We start from the raw sequence: 20828 nt of genomic DNA on the forward strand, positions 1-20828 counted from the left end.
CTGCTGTGTGTTAATCTAGGGATACCAGGAAATAGTCCCTGTGCTCACTGAACTTAGTTCTATCCAGGAGACATAATATATATATGTATGTATATATAAAACACATATAATAATATATGACATATATAATAATTACCACTGTCATTATCATTATTATTATTATACATCGCTTGCCATGTGCCTGCCACTGTGCTAAGTGCTTTACAATTATTATCTCATTCAATCCTTACAAGCCTGGAAGGTAAGTGCTATTATTATCACCATTTTACAGATGAGGAAACTGAGGCGAGATTAAGTGACTTTTCCATAGCTAATGTCTGAGCTCAGATTCAAACTCAGGTCTTTCTGATTCCAGGTCCAGTGCTCTATCCGTTGTGTCACCTAGCTGCCCAAAATATTATATATTGTGTGTGTGTGTGTATATATATATATATATATATATATGTATGTACATGTTAATTTTTCAGGAGAAACACTACCAGTTTGGGGATCAGGAAGGCACTCCTGTATTAGCTGGCTTTTGAGCTGAGTTTTAAAGAAAACTCCCTTCTATGCACAAACAAGCTATAGGATAAATTGGAGATAACCTCAGAGCGAAGGCACTAACACTAAGAAGGACCATAAAGGCTTCTTGCAGAAGGTGGGACATTGGCTGAGATTTGATGGGAAAAGGTAAAGGATGCTTAAAATCACCGGGCCAAACAGAGGTCCCTGGGCAGTCCACTGGAGACGTGCAGCCAAGCAGAAGGTGAACCATTAAGGGTTACTCTTGGAAGTCCCTCCCCACCCCTCTACCCCCGCCATCCCTCAAGTCCCCCATGCCCCGCCTCCTTTTTTCTCCACCCCAATGACCCAACCCCGCCCTTCCACAAGGGTGCGGGGCGGGGACTCCGCGTAACGTTAGGCCACGTGACGCGGATGCCGCAGAGGCCGAGGCGGTCGCTGCCAAAGCCAGAGAGACCCCAGCGAGTTCCGACCTCGGCCCGGCCATGCTGTCCCGCCTGCTGAAGGAGCACCAAGCAAAGCAGAACGAGCGCAAGGAGCTGCAGGGTGAGCCCGGGTCCCGCCCCGCTCGCGTTCCCTCCGAAGGCCTGCGGCTCTGCCACTGCGGCCCTGGGCGGGCTGGACGCGCGCGGCTCCCAGACCCGGTTCTGGTCCCAATGGCGACCTCCTCCCCTACCTCCGCCCCCCGACATGGCTCCGCCCCCACTCCTGGCTCCGCCCCTGGTGGAGGAGAGCGCCTCCCATTGGTCCTAGGCGATGGCGCTCCTGGAGTGGGAGGGGCTTGGGCGAGGGGCACGGGAACTGCGGGGGAGGAAATCACTCGTAGAGATCGACCCCAGAATTCCCCGACCCCTGGGAAACCGAAGGAGCTCGGTTGTCATTGTATCCCCTGCTGCTGGCACTGTGCCTGGTGCTAAATAAATGAAGCATGATAGACAGAGCGAAGGACTTGGAGTCAGAAAGATCTGGGTTCAGGCCCTCACCTTGACATGTATTTGTTTTTTTTTTCTTTTAGGCAGTTGGGGTTAAGTGACTTGCCCAGGGTCACACAGCTAGTAAGTGTCAAGTGTTTGGTCTGGTGTTTGGTCAGAGGCCTAGATTTGAACTCAGGTCCTCCTGACTTCAGGGTAGGTGCTCTATCCACTGCACCACCTCGCTGCCCCCTGCCCTTGACATGTAACTGATTGTGTGTCCCTGGGCAAGTCACTCTGAGTGCTCTAGTTGCTCAGTCTAGGCCACTGGGAGGGGGGGACGGTTGGCACCTAGGTGGCTTAGTGGATAGAACATGGGGCCTAGAGTCAGGAAGACCTGAGTTCAAATTTAGCCTCAGATACTTACTAGCCGTGTGACCCTGAGCAAGTCACTTAACCTCCTTTCACTCAGTTTGCTCAACTGTAAAATGAGAATGGTAATAGCACCCATCTCCTAGAGTCGTGAGGATCAAATAAGATAATAATTATAAAGCACCGAGCTCAGTGCCTACCACATACTAAGTTTGACATAAATGTCAACTTTTATTAGTAGTACTATTAAGACTGTAAGTTTCAGGGAGCAGCTAGGTGGCAGGGTGGATAGAGCACTGGCCCTGAAGTCAGGAGGACCTGAGTTCAAATCCGGCCTCAGACCAAACACTTGACACCTACTAGCTATGTGACTCTGGGCAAGTCACTTAACCCCAATTGCCTTAAAAAGAAAGAAAAAGAAAAAAGACTGTAAGTTTCACATCCTTATTAGTAAAAGCAGTTGCTCACCCAGGACTTGGTATGCGAATGAAATCATGTCCAGTCCCAATCTCAGTGGGTGGTTTTGAGAATCAAATGCAATAACATTTGATATAAATTGATTTTTCGATGTAATATAAATTGATTTTTCAGATGAGATAACATATAAATTGATTTGTCAAATCTTAATATATAATTGTGTTGCTTGGAAAGCTCTATCTTGAAAGGTAGAAAGTTTCCATGGAAGGTGTTTTTGTTTTGTTTTGTTTTGTTTTGTTTTTTGGTTAGGCAATGGGGGTTAAGTGACTTGCCCACGGTCACACAGCTAGTAAGTGTTATGTGTCTGAGGCTGGATTTGAACTCAGGTCCTCCTGAATCCAGGGCTGGTGTACCACCTAGCTGCCCCCTGATTTGTCAAATCTTAAAGCACTATATAAGTGATAGCTATCATCTTCATCGTGATGATCATCCTTATTACTTTAATTGGACACAATGGGAGGGAATGGGAAGGGAGGAACCCTAAGGTCCACTCTGGCCAAAAATTCCTTTCACTAAACTCTTCCTCGGTGGGTAGGACCTTGGATTTGGAATATTGGGGACCACAGACCTCTACACTTCTAGCTGGGTGTCCTTGGACAAGTCACATAACTTCTCTGTGCCTCAGTTCCCTCATTAAAAAAAAAAATTAAGAGGGTTGGGTGTCTAAGGTGTCTTCCTACTCTGATTTCTGATTTTCCGATTCCCAGAGAGGAGGAGGCGAGAAGCCATCGCTGCTGCAACCTGCCTGACAGAAGCCTTGGTGGACCACCTCAATGTTGGGTATGCTCCTTACCTGGGCCCCTCAGACTGGACATGACATGTTTAGCCACCCCTCCTATTCTCCCTCTTCATCCCAAGCTAAGACTTCATTATGAAGCCTGAGGAGGGAGTCTGCTGGGGAAACCAGATTGGCCACGTCTCTGTGGCCTAGCATCACTGATGCCACCTGCCCACCTTCTGTTTCCCCGTGACCATGTCCAGCTGTCTTTTCAGTGGGAAAGCAACATCTCTCCCCTTACCACAACTCCCCCTTCCCGACCTTCTGGCAGGCCCAGAGGGCAGCTAGCATGACAGGCACAGCTGAACATATAGCAAGCCTGTGCCAGGACTGGCACACCGCCAGGTTTCTTCTTTCCTTCCTCTCTCTGGGTCCTTAACTCTCCGTGTTCCTCCAAGATTGGAACCAGGGGACGGAGACAGGGCAAATGATTGGATGCAGAACCTGGGCTGGTGTAGAGTAGGGCATGACTTTCTGCCCTTTTTGACTAAAGCAGAAAGCCAGTACTTTCTCCCTGGGCAGAAGAGAGAATAGTGTGATCTCTTCTGCCCCCTGGGAACAGCTTGGATGTGGTTGTGAGGCCTGAGTCACCTAAGTGTCAGCCATTTGTGCTGTGGGGTCAGACTTAGCTCAAATTAGCTCATTTCCCTTAAGTGGAGAGAGCTATTGATTGGGGGATGGGAAGGCCCCTGGAGGGAAAGACGAGTAAGTGGTCCTTAGCTTGGGGGTTTGGAACAGATTGGGGATGGTGAGCATCAGACATTTCCCACCAGCTCAAATCCCAGACCTGGAGGCTCTACTTTGAAAGGGAGTGAAGGGGAGCACTCCCTTCTTGCTTCTTGACCCCGTCTTTCTGCTACTCTGGCCTCTCCCACCCCAGCTGTGGCTCAGCTGTCTCCTAAAGAGCAGGAGCTGTCTGCCCCAATTTTTTTTCCCTCCTACATTGGCGCCTTCTGGGCTGCCAATGCCCACAGCCTGTGAGACTCAGCTAGCTTCTCCCCCTCTGCCAGCCCCCCCTCTCCTCACCATGGATGGGGAGGGGGTGAGGAGGGGGGGCAGCTGTCCCACTTCCCAGTGCACAGAGCTGGATTTGAAAGGGTTTTGTGTGGCTGCCCACAGCCCCTCTCACTCCCCGGAAGAGAGAACAAAGACTCTGTCTGTCCTAGCCCTGGTCAGGTGTTCTGCCCACTCTCCCGGCCCTTCCCCCTTCAACCTCCCTGATCCCCTGACTGCTTCGGCCCCCACAGATTCCGCCCTTGGAGGCCCAGAAGAGTGCTGGCAGTGGGGAAGTGGGAACTCAATGTGAGGTCTCCAGCACTTACTGTGGGGCAGGGAGAAGAAATACAAGTACCCCAACTCATGGGAGGGGGCTGGGGGGCAGAGATGTGTCCCATCTTCTATCATTTCCTTGACCCTTTACACACAGCCAACTTGTTTGGGAAGGGTGCTTCACAGGGGTGAAGAGAAAAGCTGCCCTGCTCTTAGGCCCTGTGTATGTCCACACAGGAGGGGGGAAAGGGAGAGGAGGAAATGACAGTCCCTCAGGGCCCCTCCTCTCTTGACCCAGCGTTCCTGGGGTGGGGGGCACTCCCCCATACCACCCTCAATTCAGGGAGGGGTCCAGCTTTCCCTCCCCATCAGGCCCAACTTAGCCTCTTTCTCTGATCCCCAGGGCTCCCAATCACTGCCAGATGTTTTCCTACTGCTAAATTTTCCCAGCATCCCCCCACCCCACTCCCTCTTCCTACCCTTGATTAACCCACCCTTCCCCCATACCCTACTTCCCAGTTGCAGGAAAGCTCACCAGGATAGGGAGGAAGTGGATGAGGTATGCTGGTTGAGAGCCAGCATCGAATTGAATGTGCTAGAGAGAAAAGAGGTTTTTTTTTTCTTTTATATATGTTTGTATTTTATTTGCATAGTATGAATTGATCATCCAGAAGTTCGAAGAGTTCTTTCTCTAGTTCTCTCCTCTGCCTTTCTTCCCTGCATTAGGAAGCTAGGCTGGGCTGGGCTAGAGAGTCCCCCCAGAGCAGGCAGAGCTGACACCCCTTCTGATCCCTTCTCCTCCAGCGTGGCCCAGGCCTACGTCAATCAGAGGAAGCTAGACCATGAGGTGAAGACTCTCCAGGTCCAGGCCACACAGTTTGCCAAGCAGACAGGCCAGTGGATTGGGATGGTGGAAAACTTCAACCAGGCACTCAAGGTAGGTCCCACCAGGCTTCTTCCTCTCTGTGCCAGCGCCTCGTGTGGTCCCTTCCGTTCCATTGCTCTCTGGTCCTCAGCGGGATTTTCAGGCCCCAGCCGTGGGGGTAGGGAACTAGAAGAAGCCAAACCAGAGTCCTGCCTCCTACTCTCCAGCTTCCTTCCCTCAGGGCTGGCTAAGCAGCAACACCTTACATTTGTATGTAGCTTTTAACTAGTGCTTTCACATGACCCTGTGAGACAGGCAGGGTGGATGTTGGCCCATTTTATAAATGGTGAAACATTTGTATGTAGCTTTTAACTAGTGCTTTCACATGACCCTGTGAGACAGGCAGGGTGGATGTTGGCCCATTTTATAAATGGTGAAACTCGCTCAAAGCTAATCATATTATAATTAGCTGAGAGTCAGCTAAGTCTCCTGACTCCTCACTCAGTTCTTAAAAGTGAATCCAAAGCTTACTTAATTTAGAGCCCAGGCTTTTAACTTGGGGTCTCAACTTGTTTATTTTTAAATAACTACCTTTTGGTAACTATATTTTAATATACTTATGTGTAAAATGAGCTGGAGAACGAAATAGCAAACCACTCTGGTGTCTGACAAGAAAAACCCAAATGGAGTGTCAGACTTGACTGAAAAACTAAACAACAACAAAATTTTAATATAATCGGTGTCCTTTGTGATTCTCTGTATTTTACGGTGTATTTAAAAACACTTTTTTGAGAAGAGGTCTCTAGGCTTCCAAAGGACACAAAAAAAGCTTAGGAACCCCTGGTTTCAAAGTTACAAAGGGCCATTCGTTGTGGAGAGAGGGGAGAAGAGCAACTGGTCCGGTCAAAAGTAGGTGGGCAAAGGAGCCTCTTCTTGGGCAGTGGGCGATGGGAAGATTTCAAGGCTTTGTGGCACTCCCTAACTCTTCCCTCCCTTTTTTCTGTGTCTGTCCTCGTCAGGAAATCGGAGATGTGGAGAACTGGGCTAGGAGCATCGAACTAGACATGAGGACAATTGCCACAGCTCTGGAATATGTCTACAAGGGGCAGCTGCAGCCGGCCCCCTCCTAGCTTCATCCTTTCTTCCCCGCAGCTACTCAGCTGTCTGCTCAGTCCCTGAGGTCTCTGGCATCTCTTCTGTCCCACTTACTCTCAGCTAACCAGGGGAAGGGGAGGTCAGCAAGATCCTCAATAAAGCATGAGTGTCTGGCCATCTGTAGTATGTGTTTGGACGGGCAGCCAGCTTCGAGGAAAGAGTGGTTTATGGGGCTTTGGGAGTAGAACCAGCTTGCCCCCCAGTGCCTTGCCAAGCACAAAAAGGAAGGATGTTACACCGACCCCATCTTGGAGTACTGGCTAGCCAGCCAGCCTGATTCAGGGCAGGCCCTAGTCGCTAAGCACAGGGAAAAGTGAGACAAGAAGCAGCTGAGGACCCCCAGATTCTGGTTGTCTTCTACACCATTCATACACGTGTTCCCTGCTAAGGCTGGCGCAGAGCAGTCACGAGCCTGGGGTGGGCCGGGGCATAAGGTGGATAAGGCAGTAAACTAAGCAGCAGGATAAAGAGCGGATGTGGGGATGGGGATTGGGTAGCATTCCTAGGGGAGAGGAGCGTCTCACAGGTCCACCCCAAGGCTACTCACCACTCCCTGATGAGGGAGAAAACATTGGGGTGGGAGGTACGTAGAGGAAACAGGTCCCAGGAGAGAGTCCAAGCAACCCTGGCCCCTGCCAAGGATTAAGTTCAGCCCATCAGGTTGGGTTTACCCAGTCCTTAATGCCCCAGCTGCCTGGAGCGTCCATCCCTTCTGGACTTTGTACTCTACTGCCAATAGGAGCCAGGCGGGGCAAGGGGCAGAGGGTCAGAATTCCTGAGAAACAACAGGAGAAAGAGCTGGGGCACTGTGCCGTGAAAGCTGGTCCCTGAGGTAAGCCGTGGGCGGATGGGAGGCCTCCAGTTGGGGATCACAGAGCAGGGTTTTGGGGACAAGTAGGTACAAATAGTAGCAATTCTTTGTTACTACGTAACTTTTAGCTTCTCAAAGTGCTTCTGTGTACATAGCTCATTTGCTCTTCAGCCACCATGAAAGGCAAGCCGGATGGACAGACAAAAGATGGGGAAACTATGGTAACAGCTTCAACTAGAACCCAGGTCTCTTGACTCCTGGCCTAGGCCCCCCTCAAAGTAAGGCCCAGCTAAATTTCAACGTAAGGCCTAGGTTAAATTTAAACACTATGGAAGGGCTCGATAGGGAGGGGAGGAGAGCGCATGCCTGCCAAACAGAATGGTGCTAAGTGAGAGATTTCTACTCCACGTCCCTCTCATGTAGATCCACAGTGAATGGTGTGGCTCTGAGGACTTCTGTCTGCATAGAAATGTCTTTCTCCTTGCTTGCCTTCTTCCCCACCCCTGGATTCACCTGAGATACTGCCTAGGTCTGCCCGGACTATAGGTATCAAGCCAGAGAGGGTGGCAGAATCCAGAGAAAGAAAAGCAGATTTTAAAATGTGAAGTGTAGACAGAAACTCCAACAGGACAGCCTAGACCATCTTTTGCAATTGAATCCTTAATTCAGAGGTCTTGGGGCTCTCTCTCCTACCATGTGGCCGCTCCTGTTTCTTGGGACCCTGCTTTGGGGAATATTGTGGTTCCTGCGAGACCGGCAAGTGCTACCCCCCAGTGATGCCTTCATATTCATCACTGGCTGTGACTCGGGCTTTGGCCGGCACCTGGCGCTGCGGCTGGACAGACGAGGCTTCCGAGTTCTGGCTGGTTGCCTGACACCCACAGGGGCAGAAAACTTGAAGCGGGCTGCTTCTCCTCGACTCTGCACCACGCTCCTGGATGTCACTGACCCCCAAAACATCCAGCAAGTGGCTGAGTGGGTGGGGACGATCGTGGGAGAGAGAGGTGAGTGGGGAGAGAAGTGTCAAACGGTGTCGAAGATGCCAGCGGCACATCACCAGCATTACTCCAGGAAGCAAACTTAGGGACTCTATGCAGGGAAAAAAGGACTTCTCAGCCCCGTGTGCTAACTAGATGTATGTAGGACTACCTCTGTATTTCAAATTTGAGCCCACGCTCCCCGGGGACCTTGTATATGCAAGGTAGGAGTGAATCCCCACTTGGGAGATGTTCCTATAAATTCTGTCCTCTATACCTCCTCAATAAATTTCCCTTTGTAAACTCTAAATATATATATGTATATATATGTATATATCTCAGTGGCACACTCCCTGCAATCCTCCCCCCATTCCTCCAGCCCTGGGCATCTGATCAAATTCTCACTAGAAGTAACAGAATAACTCACATCCCACATTTTCCATGAAATCTTCCCTGATTCCCCCTGTCAGTAACAACCACTGGTCCATTTCATGAGCATTTTTTCGACCTGTCCTATTTACTTATATATCTCTTATATACCTTATATATAATTATACACACATGTGTCATTGTATGTGTTATACCCCTAACTAGACTCTCTTAAAGGCAGGGACCATATCTTATTTAAACTTGGTAGTTCCCCCAATAGGTAGCCTAATGCTCGGCCCACAGGCATTCAATATTTATCTAATTGGATAGGGTGCTTCAAGCTTTCAGGGGGTCAATGAGGCCTGTTTTTTTTCCCCTACCCAACCACCAACAATTCCAACAGGGCTCTTTGGGCTGGTGAATAACGCAGGCGTCACTGGGATCATCGGTCCTACCCCGTGGCTGAATCTGGAGGATTACCGGAGAGTACTCGAAGTGAACACACTGGGTCCCATCGGAGTGACCCTTGCCCTGCTGCCCTTGCTACAACAGTCACAGGGTCGAGTCATCAACATCACCTCCGTCCTGGGCCGTCTGGCTGCCAATGGTGGGGGCTACTGTGTCTCCAAATATGGCCTGGAGGCCTTTTCTGACAGCCTACGGTGAGGGGGGAGGGGGCCTAACCCAACACCCTAAGATGCAGGCATCACAAGGGTCACATCCAGGACACTTGAATATGTCGCTCCAACTGTGATTCCTTCATTCCAAGTCCCCCCTCACCTTCATCCAGTCTGCATCGCTCACTTGCATAGGTCTTTATAGTCATCTCTGTGCCCATCTCCTATATACGGGTCCTTTCTCTTCCATCAGACTAAGAGTACCCAGACAGGAAGAACCATGTGTCTCTTTCCTACCCATTCCAGTGCCAGAACAGGGTGCAGTCTAGGATGAGGGGAAATGAACCCCAAAGGTCTCTAACCCTATCTCCAATGGTGTAAGATGCACCATTCACAGAATTCAAATGGCCCACGCCCACCATGGCTTCCTACCCTAGTTTTTAGTTGGGGGAGATCCCTCAATTCCATCTCCCATCCTATCCATCACTTGTAGCTTTTAGGGAACTACCCTCATGGGGCAATAACCCAAGGGGGAAAATCTCTTCTATTTTCTGATATTCCACATTCCAGACGGGACATAGCTCCCTTCGGGGTACGGGTCTCTATCGTGGAACCAGGCTTCTTCCGCACAGCAGTGACCAACTTGGAGTGTGTGGAGGGGACGCTTCAGGCCTCCTGGAAACGGTTATCTCCTGCCACTCAGGCCAGCTACGGGGACAACTTCCTCCCCAAGTGTGAGTAGCTGGAGCTGAGGATGCCAAGAATCCATTCTGAACATGAGAGATGAAGAGGGTGGGGCACAGCGCCTCCTTCAGTCCATCCAGGGGGTGTGGTCTCCCCTATCCAAATAAACTGGAGCAGGGAGGGAGGTAGTATATTGTCTACTTACAATAACGGAAGGAGGAAGGAGTGGGTAAGAGCATGGCTCCTGTTCCAGCCTGCCTCGTGATAGACAGGAAAGGCAAAGGAGAGGCCCATGGAAGAAACAGGGTCTGGTAGGAATAATAATACTAATGTGCTGGTGCCCAACCAAACCTGGAGCATGTGGCCCTCCTACCCCACAGATAACCCTGGAGGGTCTGAATGTCCTGGGAGCAAACCAGACTGGTGAAGAAAATGAATACTGGGCAGGGGAGGTTGGGTGAAGGAAGATGTGATCTCCGCTTCTCTCCCCAGACCTGAAGGTACAACGGTTCATCATGAACCTGATCTGTGACGGGGACTTGGGCAAGGTGAGCAGCTGCCTGGAGCATGCACTGACTGCCTGCTACCCCCGCACAAGATACAGTCCTGGATGGGATGCCAAGCTTCTCTGGCTGCCTGCCTCCTACTTACCTGCCAGCCTGGTAGACGCTATACTCACTTGTGTTCTTCCCAAACCTGCCCAGACTGTCTGCTGAACCCATTAGCCTGGAGGAAACTGAGGCACAGAATGGAAAGCAAACACTATAAACTATAATCACCACCCAAATTGAGCTGCCCCATCCCGACCTTTATTCCCTTTCTGAGGATCAAGATGTTTTTTAAAATAATCCCTCCAGTTTTGCAAATTTCCTTTCGAAAAAAGGCTGCCACAAAAAAAGTGGCCACCAGAGGGAGTGCCAGATACACTCTCCCCAGGGTTGGAAGCCTTTATTCCGGGCTCGATGAGGGTGCACTTCAGTAGATCATCACTGGATGTCACTCTTCATTGCCAGTTGGGTCTTAGCCCTTCTTCATTGGTACCCATCCCCTGGTTAAAGCTGGACACCGTCAAGACTGGCATGGTGGGGGGCAGTGAATCTGGAAACTTCTCCTTCGGGTAGGAGCTCCCCTTAAAGGGCATGTCCAGAATTTTTGCAGATCAGTTCATCAGTGTCCCAGCACAGGGCACAGCCTAATCATGATGCCACAGGCTCAGAGAGAAGAAGCTGGGCATCATTGATACCAGGCCCTTGGCTCCCATGGTATCTTCTTCCCTCTTCCATTCTCAGCTGCTCGTGATTCACCCTACCACTCCCAAAACTAAATTCCTGGTTTCCTCCCTATCCACTCTCCCATAACTACCAAGAGGGCAAAAGGACTGGAGGGCTGTGGGGACATGAGTGCAGGAAAATGAAACACAGGACTGTGAAGGGAGACAAACACCAGGCACGGACACACAAGAAAAGGGCCATGGGAATAGACTTGGAGATGAAAAAGAAGGCATCATGTTCCATGGGGAAAACCACTGGGTTTGGAAATAAAGGACCCAGGTTCAAACTTGGTAAATTTTGCAATTATGTGATCATGGACAAGCCACTTCCCCAGTCTGGGCCTCAGATTAAATTACCTCTAAATTTTCCCCCAATACTAAATAATTTTATGATCCTAAGAGTGCATGGGAGAGGGGGCAAAGAGGCAAGTCCAGGACTTGAGGGGGAAAAAAAAGCCAGGAGCCATGGATCTGAAGGACAAATTCACACTTTGTTTCTTTTCAGAGTGAAAAAAAAAATCCATTTATTAATTGAAAAACCCAGGACACACTAGCCCACTCCCTTATTGCCATGAGAAGGTGGTGAGGGGCAGAGAGCGCCCCTACATCACCTCATAGCCACTCCTGATACTCTTCATGAGGCAGCAGGCAAAGATAACTCCCAGAATCTGAAAGGAAAAAAGTGTGTAAATGGGTGGGGCAGGCATAATCAGGAATATGACATGGGCAGAAAAGTATACATTAGGGGAATGAGTCCAAGGCCAGGCAGACTGGCACTAGGGATAGCAGTTTACTTAGTACACAGTGGGCTCTGCACCATCCCACCCCACCTTGGGGACCCCCTCACCTCCACGAATGTGACACCCAGTGCTACACCTGCTAGCACCAAAGCTCTGTGCTTTAGCCAATTTCCAATCTTCTCCACACAGCCCTGGGAAGATGCAAGGGACTTTCACAAACTCACCTTCTTGCTCATTTATACCCTGTCCCCAAGCCTGGCTTCCCTAAACCCCACCAGTCCCAAGTCTGTCCTAATTCTCACTCTCCCATCCCTGCTGGCTCTCTTCAACCCTATACCAGACCCAGCTTTTAGTTTCTTCAGATCACCAGTTCCCTGGGCTTCTCTAACATCCTAGACCCTCCTTGAAGAAAAGATCCTGCCCCCATTCCTAGGTTCCCTCAGGCTCTTGACTTTCCAGAGATCTCTAACTCCTCCAGTCCCCCTAATCTCCAGTCCTTTTCTCTCTCCAGTCTTTTAGCTATGCCTAACCCCTAATCACCACCCACCCCACATACTTCCTGGTTAATGTCCGAAGGTTTGAAGTTAGTTCCACAGTTTTGGGTGATATTGATGCAGCAAGAGTCAGGGATGCTGTTCTTGGGTATTTGGGACACTTGCTCCCAATCTGTATAGTTCACTGCCCCACAGCATTTAAACTAGAATGGAGAGAAAGGTTGGTGAGGAGATTGGCCAAATAAGGGGGAAGGAAAATAAATAAATAAATAAATAAATGATGAGGGGGGAAGGTCCTCTAGGCCAAGGCTCACGGGCCAGGCTAAAGTACCCCCGATGCAAAATGTGACTCTACAAGGCAACCAGGTGTTGGGGGATTGGAATTGAGGTGAAGAAAAAGAAGCTATAAGGCTTTTTCCAAAAGGCTGGAAAAAATTGGATTGGTAGATATTGTGCTCAAAAGCTTCCTGGGTCATCCTATCCCCTATAACTATTCCTCTAGAGTGGCCTATCTCTAGGGAATTACCACTACCCCCAAAACTTACATTGAAAAAATTTATTGATGCTTTTTATTTTTGTATCACAGTCATTTCTGGATATAGCCCCCTCTCCCATCCCCCCTCTTCTCCCCCTCCCCCCAACTCACTCCTTCCTGCAACTTATCCAAGAACCGTGCTGTGTTGTTATTTTTCTCATACTCCTTCATCTCATCCCGGAAGCCTTTGTCAAACTCTGACTTCACCTGGGAGATGGGGGAAAAGAAGTATTAAGGGATGCCCCCTTGCCAAGCTCCAAAATGATCATGGTGAGCTCTCTGGGAACCACAGTCACATCCCACCCTCCTAGGCCAAACTCTTATCCCCTTCATCACAGTCTACTTACCTTGTCCCTGAAGACATATCCAGCAATAGCTGCAGCCACCTCTACTAGGACAATGAGGGACAGAAAGATGGCAAACTAAAAAAGAGGGGAAGAAATAGGTGGAGAGAAGAGATGGAGTTCTAGATCAGATTAGGGGTCAGCCCTGCCCATATCACCATCATCATCATAGTCATTACCATCTTTATCCCAAGTGGTCCCCTATCCCTCACCTCCCTACCTTTGCTATAGGATGATTCAGCATCATTTTCATTCCTCCCTCCTGGTCACAGACCCCTGTCCTTTAGTCCCCTGGGTCTCCCCCATCACTCCCGTAAACCACTGTCACCCAATCCCCACAGTCATCCCTCAGCCTCTATGCCCCCTCTTACCGTGGTCATAAGACAGTAATTCTCCTTACAGGTAGCACAACAGCCCAAGAAGGCCACAAGGAAGAGGAAGGTACCCAAGGCTATGATGACAACAGGCACCACAGAGCCTGTGGTGGACCCAATGGGTATGGTCTGGTTCAAGGTGAAGTGAACTGCCACGCCTACTGCAATCAGCCCCACCGCACAGGCCTTCAAGAGCAGAGGCAGCAGGTTAGTTAAGGTGGGATAGGGTGGGGCCTAAAGCACTGTCCAGCTTCCCCCACCCAACACAAATACACGGGATATACTCCTCCTTACTATAGACAAACAGTGAAGCATCCTGAAAAGAGCAAGCACTCCATGGTCTTTAAGACAACCCAGGTTCAAGACCTGGCCCTGATACTTAGCAACTTGGTGACCCTGGACAAGTTATTGAACTTAATGAAGGAGTACCCACTGATTGGGGAGTGACTAAACAAATTGTGCTGTAGGGATGTCCTGGAACGTTCTCTCAGAACTGATAAACACAAGGAACTCAGAGAATCATGGAAGACTTGTATGAAGTGATGCATGGCTGAAAAAGCCAAAGCAAAAGAACAACAGGTCCCATTACTAGAACAATGTAAATAAAGGCACTAAAAAGAGGCAGAAACCTCCACTTCAATGACCAACTTTGCTTACAGAGAGCAAGGCATGAGACACCTATGGGTCCCTCCAGGTTCTCAATGTTGCATATGCCATCAGCTGGGGCTGCTCAGTCAGTTCTGCTTAGCTACTTTTCTTTGTTTCAAAGGCAGGCTCAATGGAAACGAGAGGTAAGCTAGATCAGGAAACCCCCATAACATTTACCAAAAAAGATACACACATATACATGTGTGTACGTATATAGATAGACACAGATATGTCACTTAACTTCCTCGTGCCTCAGTTTCTTCATCTGTAAAACGAAGATAATATTCTCGCTACCTAACTTACTACAAACTGCAAGGAAAGCAATTTTTTATATAGATAGATATATAGATATATATATATATATAGATATATATATAGATATATATATATATATATGAAGAATCACCCTCCATATCAGAGCACCCTAGAGTTTATAATGCATAATATATGTGTGTGTGTGCATGCATGTATGTGCATGTACAGCTAGATGGCACAGTAGTCACTTAACCCCTGCCTGCAAAAAGCTAAGAGAAGGAAATGGCAAACCACTTCAGTATCTTTGCTGAGAAAACCGTATGGACAATATGGTCCATGGAGTCATGAAGAGTCAGATATGACTTAACAACAAAAACAATAAAATCTCTGTCTCTGTGTGTGTGTGTGTGTGCGCGCGTGCCCACAGACGCACGCTCTGACCCTAGAGTAGGACGGCTAAGTGGTGCAGTGGATAGAACACTAGGCCAGGAATCAGGAAGACTCATCTTCCTTAGTTCAAATTCGGGCTCAGACACTTATTCACTTTGTGACCCTGGGCATGTCACTAAACCCTGTTTGCCTCAGTTTCCTCATCTGTAAAATGAGCTGGAGAAGGAAATGGCAAACCACTCCAGTATCTTTGCCAAGAAAACCCCAAATGGGTGTCACAAGGAGTCAGAGCACAACTGAAAAATGACCAAACAATAACAATGATCGTGTGTGTGTGTGTGTGTGTGTGTGTGTGTGTGTGTGTGTGTGTACTGTTGTTTAATCTGACTCTTTGTGACCTCATGGACCATACTGTCCATGGGGTTTTCTTGGCAAAGATGCTGGAGTGGTTTGCCATTTCCTTCTCCAGTGGATTAAAGCAAACAGAGGTTAAATGACTTACCCAGGGTCACACAGGTAGTAAGTGTCTGGAACCATATTTGAACTCATGTCTTTCTGACTCCAGGCCCAGAGCTCTTTAGCTGCCTCAACATGTGTGTATAAACATACATATACACACAGATCTATACACATATGTATGCATATACACACACACAAATATATACACATATATGTATATATTGTTGAAGAATATAGACTTAGCCTTTTACTTCCTCCAAGGATTAGAGAATAGGACTGCCCATTCTTAGCCAAAGGCAGTTGGAGGGATTTCAAAAAAAGGGGAAGAGGTAAGTCCCTGACCTACATTTACTCTCCCCTAGACCATCCCCCACGGATGCCACTTCCCCCAAAAACTCCCTCACTCTAGGAATCCATTCAAGCTCAGGTGCCACTCCCACACAAGACATTTTCCAGATTCTCTCCTAACCCCGACCTATATTCATTTTCTATCCTCTTCAAATTACTTCGTATCATTTTGTATCTACTTTGTGTTTACTTAACTGCCTATGTTATGTGTGTTGCCCTCCCCCCCCCAGTAATCACTGTGAGCTCCTTAGGCAGGGACTTTCACTTTTGGGGGGGGAGGGTGTTGTATCCCTAGTACCTAGCACATAGTAGGTGCTTAAAATATTTGCTGCACCGAATTCAATTCATCTGAGTTCTCTTTTTGGACCCAACTACCCAACTAGAAATAATGGTAATAAATACAAGCCTAACCTCAAGGCATACATTCCTGACTTCACTTGAATGATAACTGATATCCTGTGCCATGCCAAATGCCCAAGGTATCTCTTTGATCCCCAAGCGCCCTGTCCCGTCCCATCCAAGAGGCCCGGTATTGCCCACAATGCCACCTCTCCCCCTTCATTCCTTTTTTTTGCTCATCCCTTCACTTGACTCTCTGCTTGCTTCAGAACTAGGGAAATCTCTCTCCTCTAGCTTGCTACCAGAGTGGCTCCTGATTGAGATCAGTGGTAGATCAGGTTAGAAAAGGAGGTCAGGGCATTATCTCTTCCAAGGCAAATGAATTCTTTCCTTCTCTTAGGGGAAAGTAGGATTAAGGGCATGGAGGATGGGGACATTAGGGGGATGGGGGTAGTAAGCAAAAGGCTTCCAGGCTGGTCCTCCCTATATCACAATTCACAGAGAGATTCCATCTCTCCAACTCAGAGTCTGAAAGAAGTTACAGACTAAGGGGGCAGGGAGGAGAGCTTGCTGAAGATAGCATCTGCCCGTTGTCTAGTTGCCCATTACCACAGTTAGTTGGGTCACCAGACAGGAAGGGCCCAGAGACTGAGGGGGCAGGGAAAAGGAGTGGACAGGCTGGGGAGCTTGAGGTAAACCAAAATGGCCAGAAGACATAAGTCTTAAGGGTTCCTAAAAGAGCGGGAGTGGGGGCTGTTCTATATTTGCTTTTTAGCTGACCTCACACTTGATTTTCCAACCTACCACACACTCCATCCCAAGGCTTCCTCACCAGGAAGGTCCTTCATCCCCAAAGCCATGTTAGTTACTTAAGACTTACCCTAGAAGTTCTTGGGCACACACCCCCCCCCTTTGCCCCAGCTCCCACCTCCCCACAGGACAATGCTCGACTTACCCACTTCCACAATCCAACACACACACACACACACACACACACACACACACACACACTCCCACCTCCTACCCGTTCATCCCCGCTTACCAAAAAGCCCAACACTAAGACATAGAGCAGAAACTTGACACATTTCATTCCTCCTTCTACTGCCATGGCTGCTGGCCTGGGGGAGTGAGGCAAACGGGAGAGTGATCAGCAGCGGCTGGTGGGGGAGGGGATCCCGGCTTCCGGGCTCCCAGCCCACAGGGACTTCCCAGTAAGTCCCCCCATTCCCGGCCCCTCCCACCCGGAAACAGGCGGTTAGCTCCACGTCTCCCAGACCCCTCCCCTAGAGCCTGGGGTCTGATGGGCAGAGAAGCTCAGAACCCCATCTCCAGCGGGCCTCGCCCCAGCAGCCCCCGCCTCCTCCGACTCGAAGAGAACATCCGAAGGAAAGGAAGGCTAGGGCCGGACCAACTGACAACGGGCTGGACAGAGAAGTTCCAACCTCAATCCACGCCCCAGCGTACAATTTGCTCCCCTCGGTATTCCCCTCTCCCAAACTTAGGCACTTTTCTCCTTCCCCCCCATCCCCGATTACGTCCCTTCCTCCAAGCCCTGCTCCCCTTGCCTTGCCCCACCCCACCCCGCCTCACCCCGAGAAAAAAAAGGTTTGGCCACCCCACTGCCTCGAAGTTCGGAATAAAGTTTTTAAAAGACGTGAGCACATAGCTGAAAGACCAGGGGAGTGTCGGGGGAAGGGGAGAGTGGGAAGTGAGATGGTGGAGTACGACGCAGACCTGCCAGGAAAGTGACTCTCTCCCTTCTTCTCCACCACTTTGAGGTCCTAAACGTCCCCATACCCCCAGCCTCCAGCCCACAAACCTCACCTGATCTCCCCGAGCTTCTGAGATCCTCTCCCCACAGCTGTTCCTGGTCTCTCTCTGCTCCGACCCCCAACTCTGGCCCCGCCTGCCATGGCCCCGCCCCGGCTCCAGCCACTGCTGCCCCCTCCCCCCGCAGGGTGTCTGCCCGCCTCATGTGACGCGGGAGCAGCTGGAGCCTGAGTCACTCGGGCTTGAAAGAGGAGAGCGGCCCCCAACCCCCCCCAACACACACAACTCAACGTGGGTCATTCATCTCCTACTTACCCCGCCTCCCTCAGGTCCTTTCAGCTTTCCAAGGTGCCCCTAACCCCATAACTGCAAAGTGGTCCCTCTTCCTGCTCTGGCCCCCAGCAAGAGTGGCAGCTATGCCTTGGTCCCAGCTCTTATACTCACTTCTAATGGGACAATGGGCAAGTCACCCTCCCTGGCCCTCAATTTATTCAATTATAAAATGAAGCCTAACTGATCTTTATGATCCCTTGCACCTCTTTCTATTAAGAGCAGGATTCTAGAGAGCTGGAAGCTCCCCTTTGCCTCTCCAATTCTGAGGGAAAAGGAGAAAAATTGAGTAAACCTCTCCATCATTTCATAGCTCTGGGGGACAACCACTGGGAGTTGGGACGAAGCAAGCTGCTGAGTCAGAGGAGAGACTAGGACGTCATAGCTGAGTCCCTTGCTTGTCTTAGTGGTAACACAACACCCCAATCCAATGGCAAAGTTACATACATCTAGGCTTCAGTTTCCCGGAAAGGATTTAACACTGAGCCACTGAGTAGCAACTTTAGGAGATGGGGGCAAGAAGAAGGGTTACAAAGGCAGAGTCCTAACTTCTCCAGACTTCTCTGTCATTTCTCTAAGGTTAGGGATCCCTTCCTCTGAGAGCAGTGGAAACTCCTTGAAGGCAAGAAACTAATTTGGTGGTGGTTGGTTTTTTTTTCTTTTTCTTTTTCTTTTTTTTTTTTTGGTTTTTGTTTTTTAATCCCTAGCACCCAGCCCAGTGTTTTCTACACAACTAGGCACTTATAGACATTGGACTGAATTCTAGGGGTGAGGAGATAGGGAAACAGACAAGGAAGACAGCATCCCTATGCACCCTCCTAGGGGTGAGGAAAAGTGTGTTCCTTGTTATCCCAACCTTTGAACCAGACTTGTAGGTTGAGAAAGAGGGATCATAGGATTATAGATTTAAAGATAGAAGAGACCATAGAGGTCATCTAGTCCAAGCCCCTTAATTTGGGGAAAATGAACCCCAGAAAAATTAAGTGACTTGCCCAAGGTCTCACAGGTAGCTGGTGATGAGATAGGACACAAATCCATTTCCTTTGACTCCAAATCAAGTGTTCTTTCCATGTAAGAAGTTTAGACTGCACAATCACCCTCCAGATTCCCTATCCTTTAATATAGGAGCATCCAGACTCAGCCAGTAGCAGCACGAGAGGCCTCCTACATCCCCATCCTCCACTCTTGTCAGGCCTGGGTGGAAAAGTGATGAGAGGTAGAGAGAAAGGAAATATGGAAAACAGAGGAGAGTGCTGGGCTGGAAACCAAGAAGCCTGGGTCTCACATCCTGCATAGGGGAGAGGTTCTTAACTTTTTTTGCATCACAAGACCCTTTTGAAGTCTAGTAAAGCTTACATGATATATTTTTCATTGTATTTAAATGCATAAAACATATAGGATTACAAAGGAAACCAATTACATTGAAATACTTATCAAACTATTTTTAAAATAAAATTCACAGACTCCAGGGTAAAGAATCTCTGGTCTAGGGGAAGTTATTTTGAGAGGGCAGCAAAAAGAGAGCTGAAGTTGGAGTTTAAGAGAGTATTGGGGGCCAGAGCTCCAGGGGTCTAGGGAGACAGCTAAATATGGCAAATGAAAAATGGAGAGGGGGGATGTGGGAGGACAGTCAAGACAAATGCCAAAGAAAGACAAAGACAAACTTTGTTCATTCTCTAATAAGTCAGTAAGTTAAATAATAAGTAATTAATTTAATAAGTTTTCATTAATTAAGGAGGTTATTTTCAGTGCCTAGAGTCCTAGATCCCCAGGCAATGAACACAGAATAGCCCACCCATGAGTACCAGAAGGAAGGCTCCAGAAAGTACAAAAAGAGAAAAAAAAAGACAAAAAGAGTAGAAATGGGACTTTTGAGGGGAGATCCAATTATTCTCTAATTCATGGATTTGATAACACACCAATCAGAGCCTTCAGAATCAACTCCAAGTGATTACAGTCCAGGCATGACACTAAACCACTAAACTAAGCCCAGAACTGTGGGCTCCTCTAAGTGACCGGGGGTAACTAACCTGAGGCAGAAACTTATGCCCATCCTGGTAGTTTGGCAGGGTGCCTGCCAGCTCCACCACACCCCAGCCTAGTACCAGAGCAGAACATTTGGCAAGTAGATGTTCTAGGCAAAGTCCATGCCCTCAGTAGATATTTTGCTAGGCAAAATGCCTCACAAAGAAGTGTATAGCCAGTACCAAAGGCCTTTTAGAGCCAGGGGCTACGTATAAAAAAACATCCAGTGTCTTCTGGGTTAATGCCCTTCCTTCCCTCCACTCACTACCACCACTCCCAGATGAATAAATATGTCAACAATGACAGCTATCTAGGTGACTTGGTATGAAAGATTCTAGTGAACTCAAGATTTCCCCATTCAGGGGGAAGGGGAGAGATGGGAAGACCTTGGAAGGGGGAGGAATGGACATGGATATGGGGATACAGAATAGAAAAAGAGAAATGGAGATGGGAAATAAATGGAAGGATAGAGGTAGGGAAAGATTGGCAATAGGGAAGGATGGAGTAGAATGAATTTGGGACCAGGGGGCCTGGATTCAGATCCCAATACTACCAGTGTGACCTTGGGCAAGTCACTTCTCACTGGGACTCAATATCCCCATCTGTAAATTGAGAGAGGTCAGACTAGATGACCAATCTATGACCCCCCCTCATTCTGAATACTTTTCCTATCTTAACATATCCCTGGAATCCTTCATCCATCCACCACTGATTCCTT

At 48.8% G+C, this 20828-nt stretch overlaps 3 protein-coding genes across 4 annotated transcripts; 2 read left to right on the forward strand and 1 right to left on the reverse strand.

Annotated features, from left to right (window-relative positions):
- The first annotated feature begins 889 nt into the window (after window positions 1-889).
- On the forward strand, window positions 890-6446 carry BLOC1S1 (biogenesis of lysosomal organelles complex 1 subunit 1). The gene is made up of 4 exons (XM_020989957.2): window positions 890-1050; window positions 2972-3044; window positions 5116-5248; window positions 6196-6446. The coding sequence occupies exons 1-4, from the start codon at window positions 990-992 to the stop codon at window positions 6304-6306; spliced, it is 378 nt and encodes a 125-aa protein (XP_020845616.1). The 5' UTR covers window positions 890-989; the 3' UTR covers window positions 6307-6446.
- Window positions 6447-7083: 637 nt separating this feature from the next.
- Window positions 7084-11346, forward strand: RDH5 (retinol dehydrogenase 5). Of its 2 annotated transcripts, XM_020989953.2 has the most exons (5): window positions 7084-7163; window positions 7812-8146; window positions 8892-9150; window positions 9676-9839; window positions 10282-11346. In XM_020989953.2, exons 2-5 carry the CDS (start codon window positions 7837-7839, stop codon window positions 10503-10505), a joined length of 957 nt encoding a protein of 318 aa, XP_020845612.1. In that variant the 5' UTR covers window positions 7084-7163; window positions 7812-7836; the 3' UTR covers window positions 10506-11346. The 2 variants fall into 2 exon arrangements, with proteins under 2 accessions (XP_020845612.1, XP_078001797.1); XM_078145671.1 differs by lacking the exons at window positions 7084-7163; window positions 10282-11346 and adding an exon at window positions 10170-10274 and having other exon boundaries at window positions 7523-8146.
- Window positions 11347-11531: 185 nt separating this feature from the next.
- Window positions 11532-17915, reverse strand: CD63 (CD63 molecule). The gene is made up of 8 exons (XM_020989956.2): window positions 17810-17915; window positions 17028-17103; window positions 13544-13732; window positions 13176-13250; window positions 12940-13035; window positions 12356-12496; window positions 11907-11990; window positions 11532-11727 (listed from the first exon to the last, which is right to left on the reverse strand). Exons 1-8 carry the CDS (start codon window positions 17896-17898, stop codon window positions 11662-11664), a joined length of 816 nt encoding a protein of 271 aa, XP_020845615.1. The 5' UTR covers window positions 17899-17915; the 3' UTR covers window positions 11532-11661.
- Window positions 17916-20828: the final 2913 nt, after the last annotated feature.

Source organism: Phascolarctos cinereus, unplaced genomic scaffold (assembly GCF_003287225.1).
Source record: "Phascolarctos cinereus isolate Bilbo 61053 unplaced genomic scaffold, phaCin_HiC Scaffold_1;HRSCAF=81, whole genome shotgun sequence".
Classification (NCBI taxonomy): domain Eukaryota; kingdom Metazoa; phylum Chordata; class Mammalia; order Diprotodontia; family Phascolarctidae; genus Phascolarctos; species Phascolarctos cinereus.

What these genes read in the sequence shown, in the direction of transcription:
- BLOC1S1 (XM_020989957.2), top strand. Translation starts at nt 990, where the DNA reads ATGCTGTCCCGCCTGCTGAAGGAGCACCAAGCAAAGCAGAACGAGCGC. An exon ending in CGAGCGCAAGGAGCTGCAGG is followed by an intron (nt 1,051 to 2,971) that starts GTGAGCCCGGGT and finishes TCCGATTCCCAG; the next exon opens with AGAGGAGGAGGCGAGAAGCC. An exon ending in ACTTCAACCAGGCACTCAAG is followed by an intron (nt 5,249 to 6,195) that starts GTAGGTCCCACC and finishes TGTCCTCGTCAG; the next exon opens with GAAATCGGAGATGTGGAGAA.
- RDH5 (XM_020989953.2), top strand. Translation starts at nt 7,837, where the DNA reads ATGTGGCCGCTCCTGTTTCTTGGGACCCTGCTTTGGGGAATATTGTGG. An exon ending in GCCTTTTCTGACAGCCTACG is followed by an intron (nt 9,151 to 9,675) that starts GTGAGGGGGGAG and finishes TCCACATTCCAG; the next exon opens with ACGGGACATAGCTCCCTTCG. An exon ending in GGACAACTTCCTCCCCAAGT is followed by an intron (nt 9,840 to 10,281) that starts GTGAGTAGCTGG and finishes TTCTCTCCCCAG; the next exon opens with ACCTGAAGGTACAACGGTTC.
- CD63 (XM_020989956.2), bottom strand. Translation starts at nt 17,898, where the DNA reads ATGGCAGGCGGGGCCAGAGTTGGGGGTCGGAGCAGAGAGAGACCAGGA. An exon ending in CAGAAGCTCGGGGAGATCAG is followed by an intron (nt 17,104 to 17,809) that starts GTGAGGTTTGTG and finishes TCACTCCCCCAG; the next exon opens with GCCAGCAGCCATGGCAGTAG. An exon ending in TGGGTGTCACATTCGTGGAG is followed by an intron (nt 11,728 to 11,906) that starts GTGAGGGGGTCC and finishes TTTTCCTTTCAG; the next exon opens with ATTCTGGGAGTTATCTTTGC.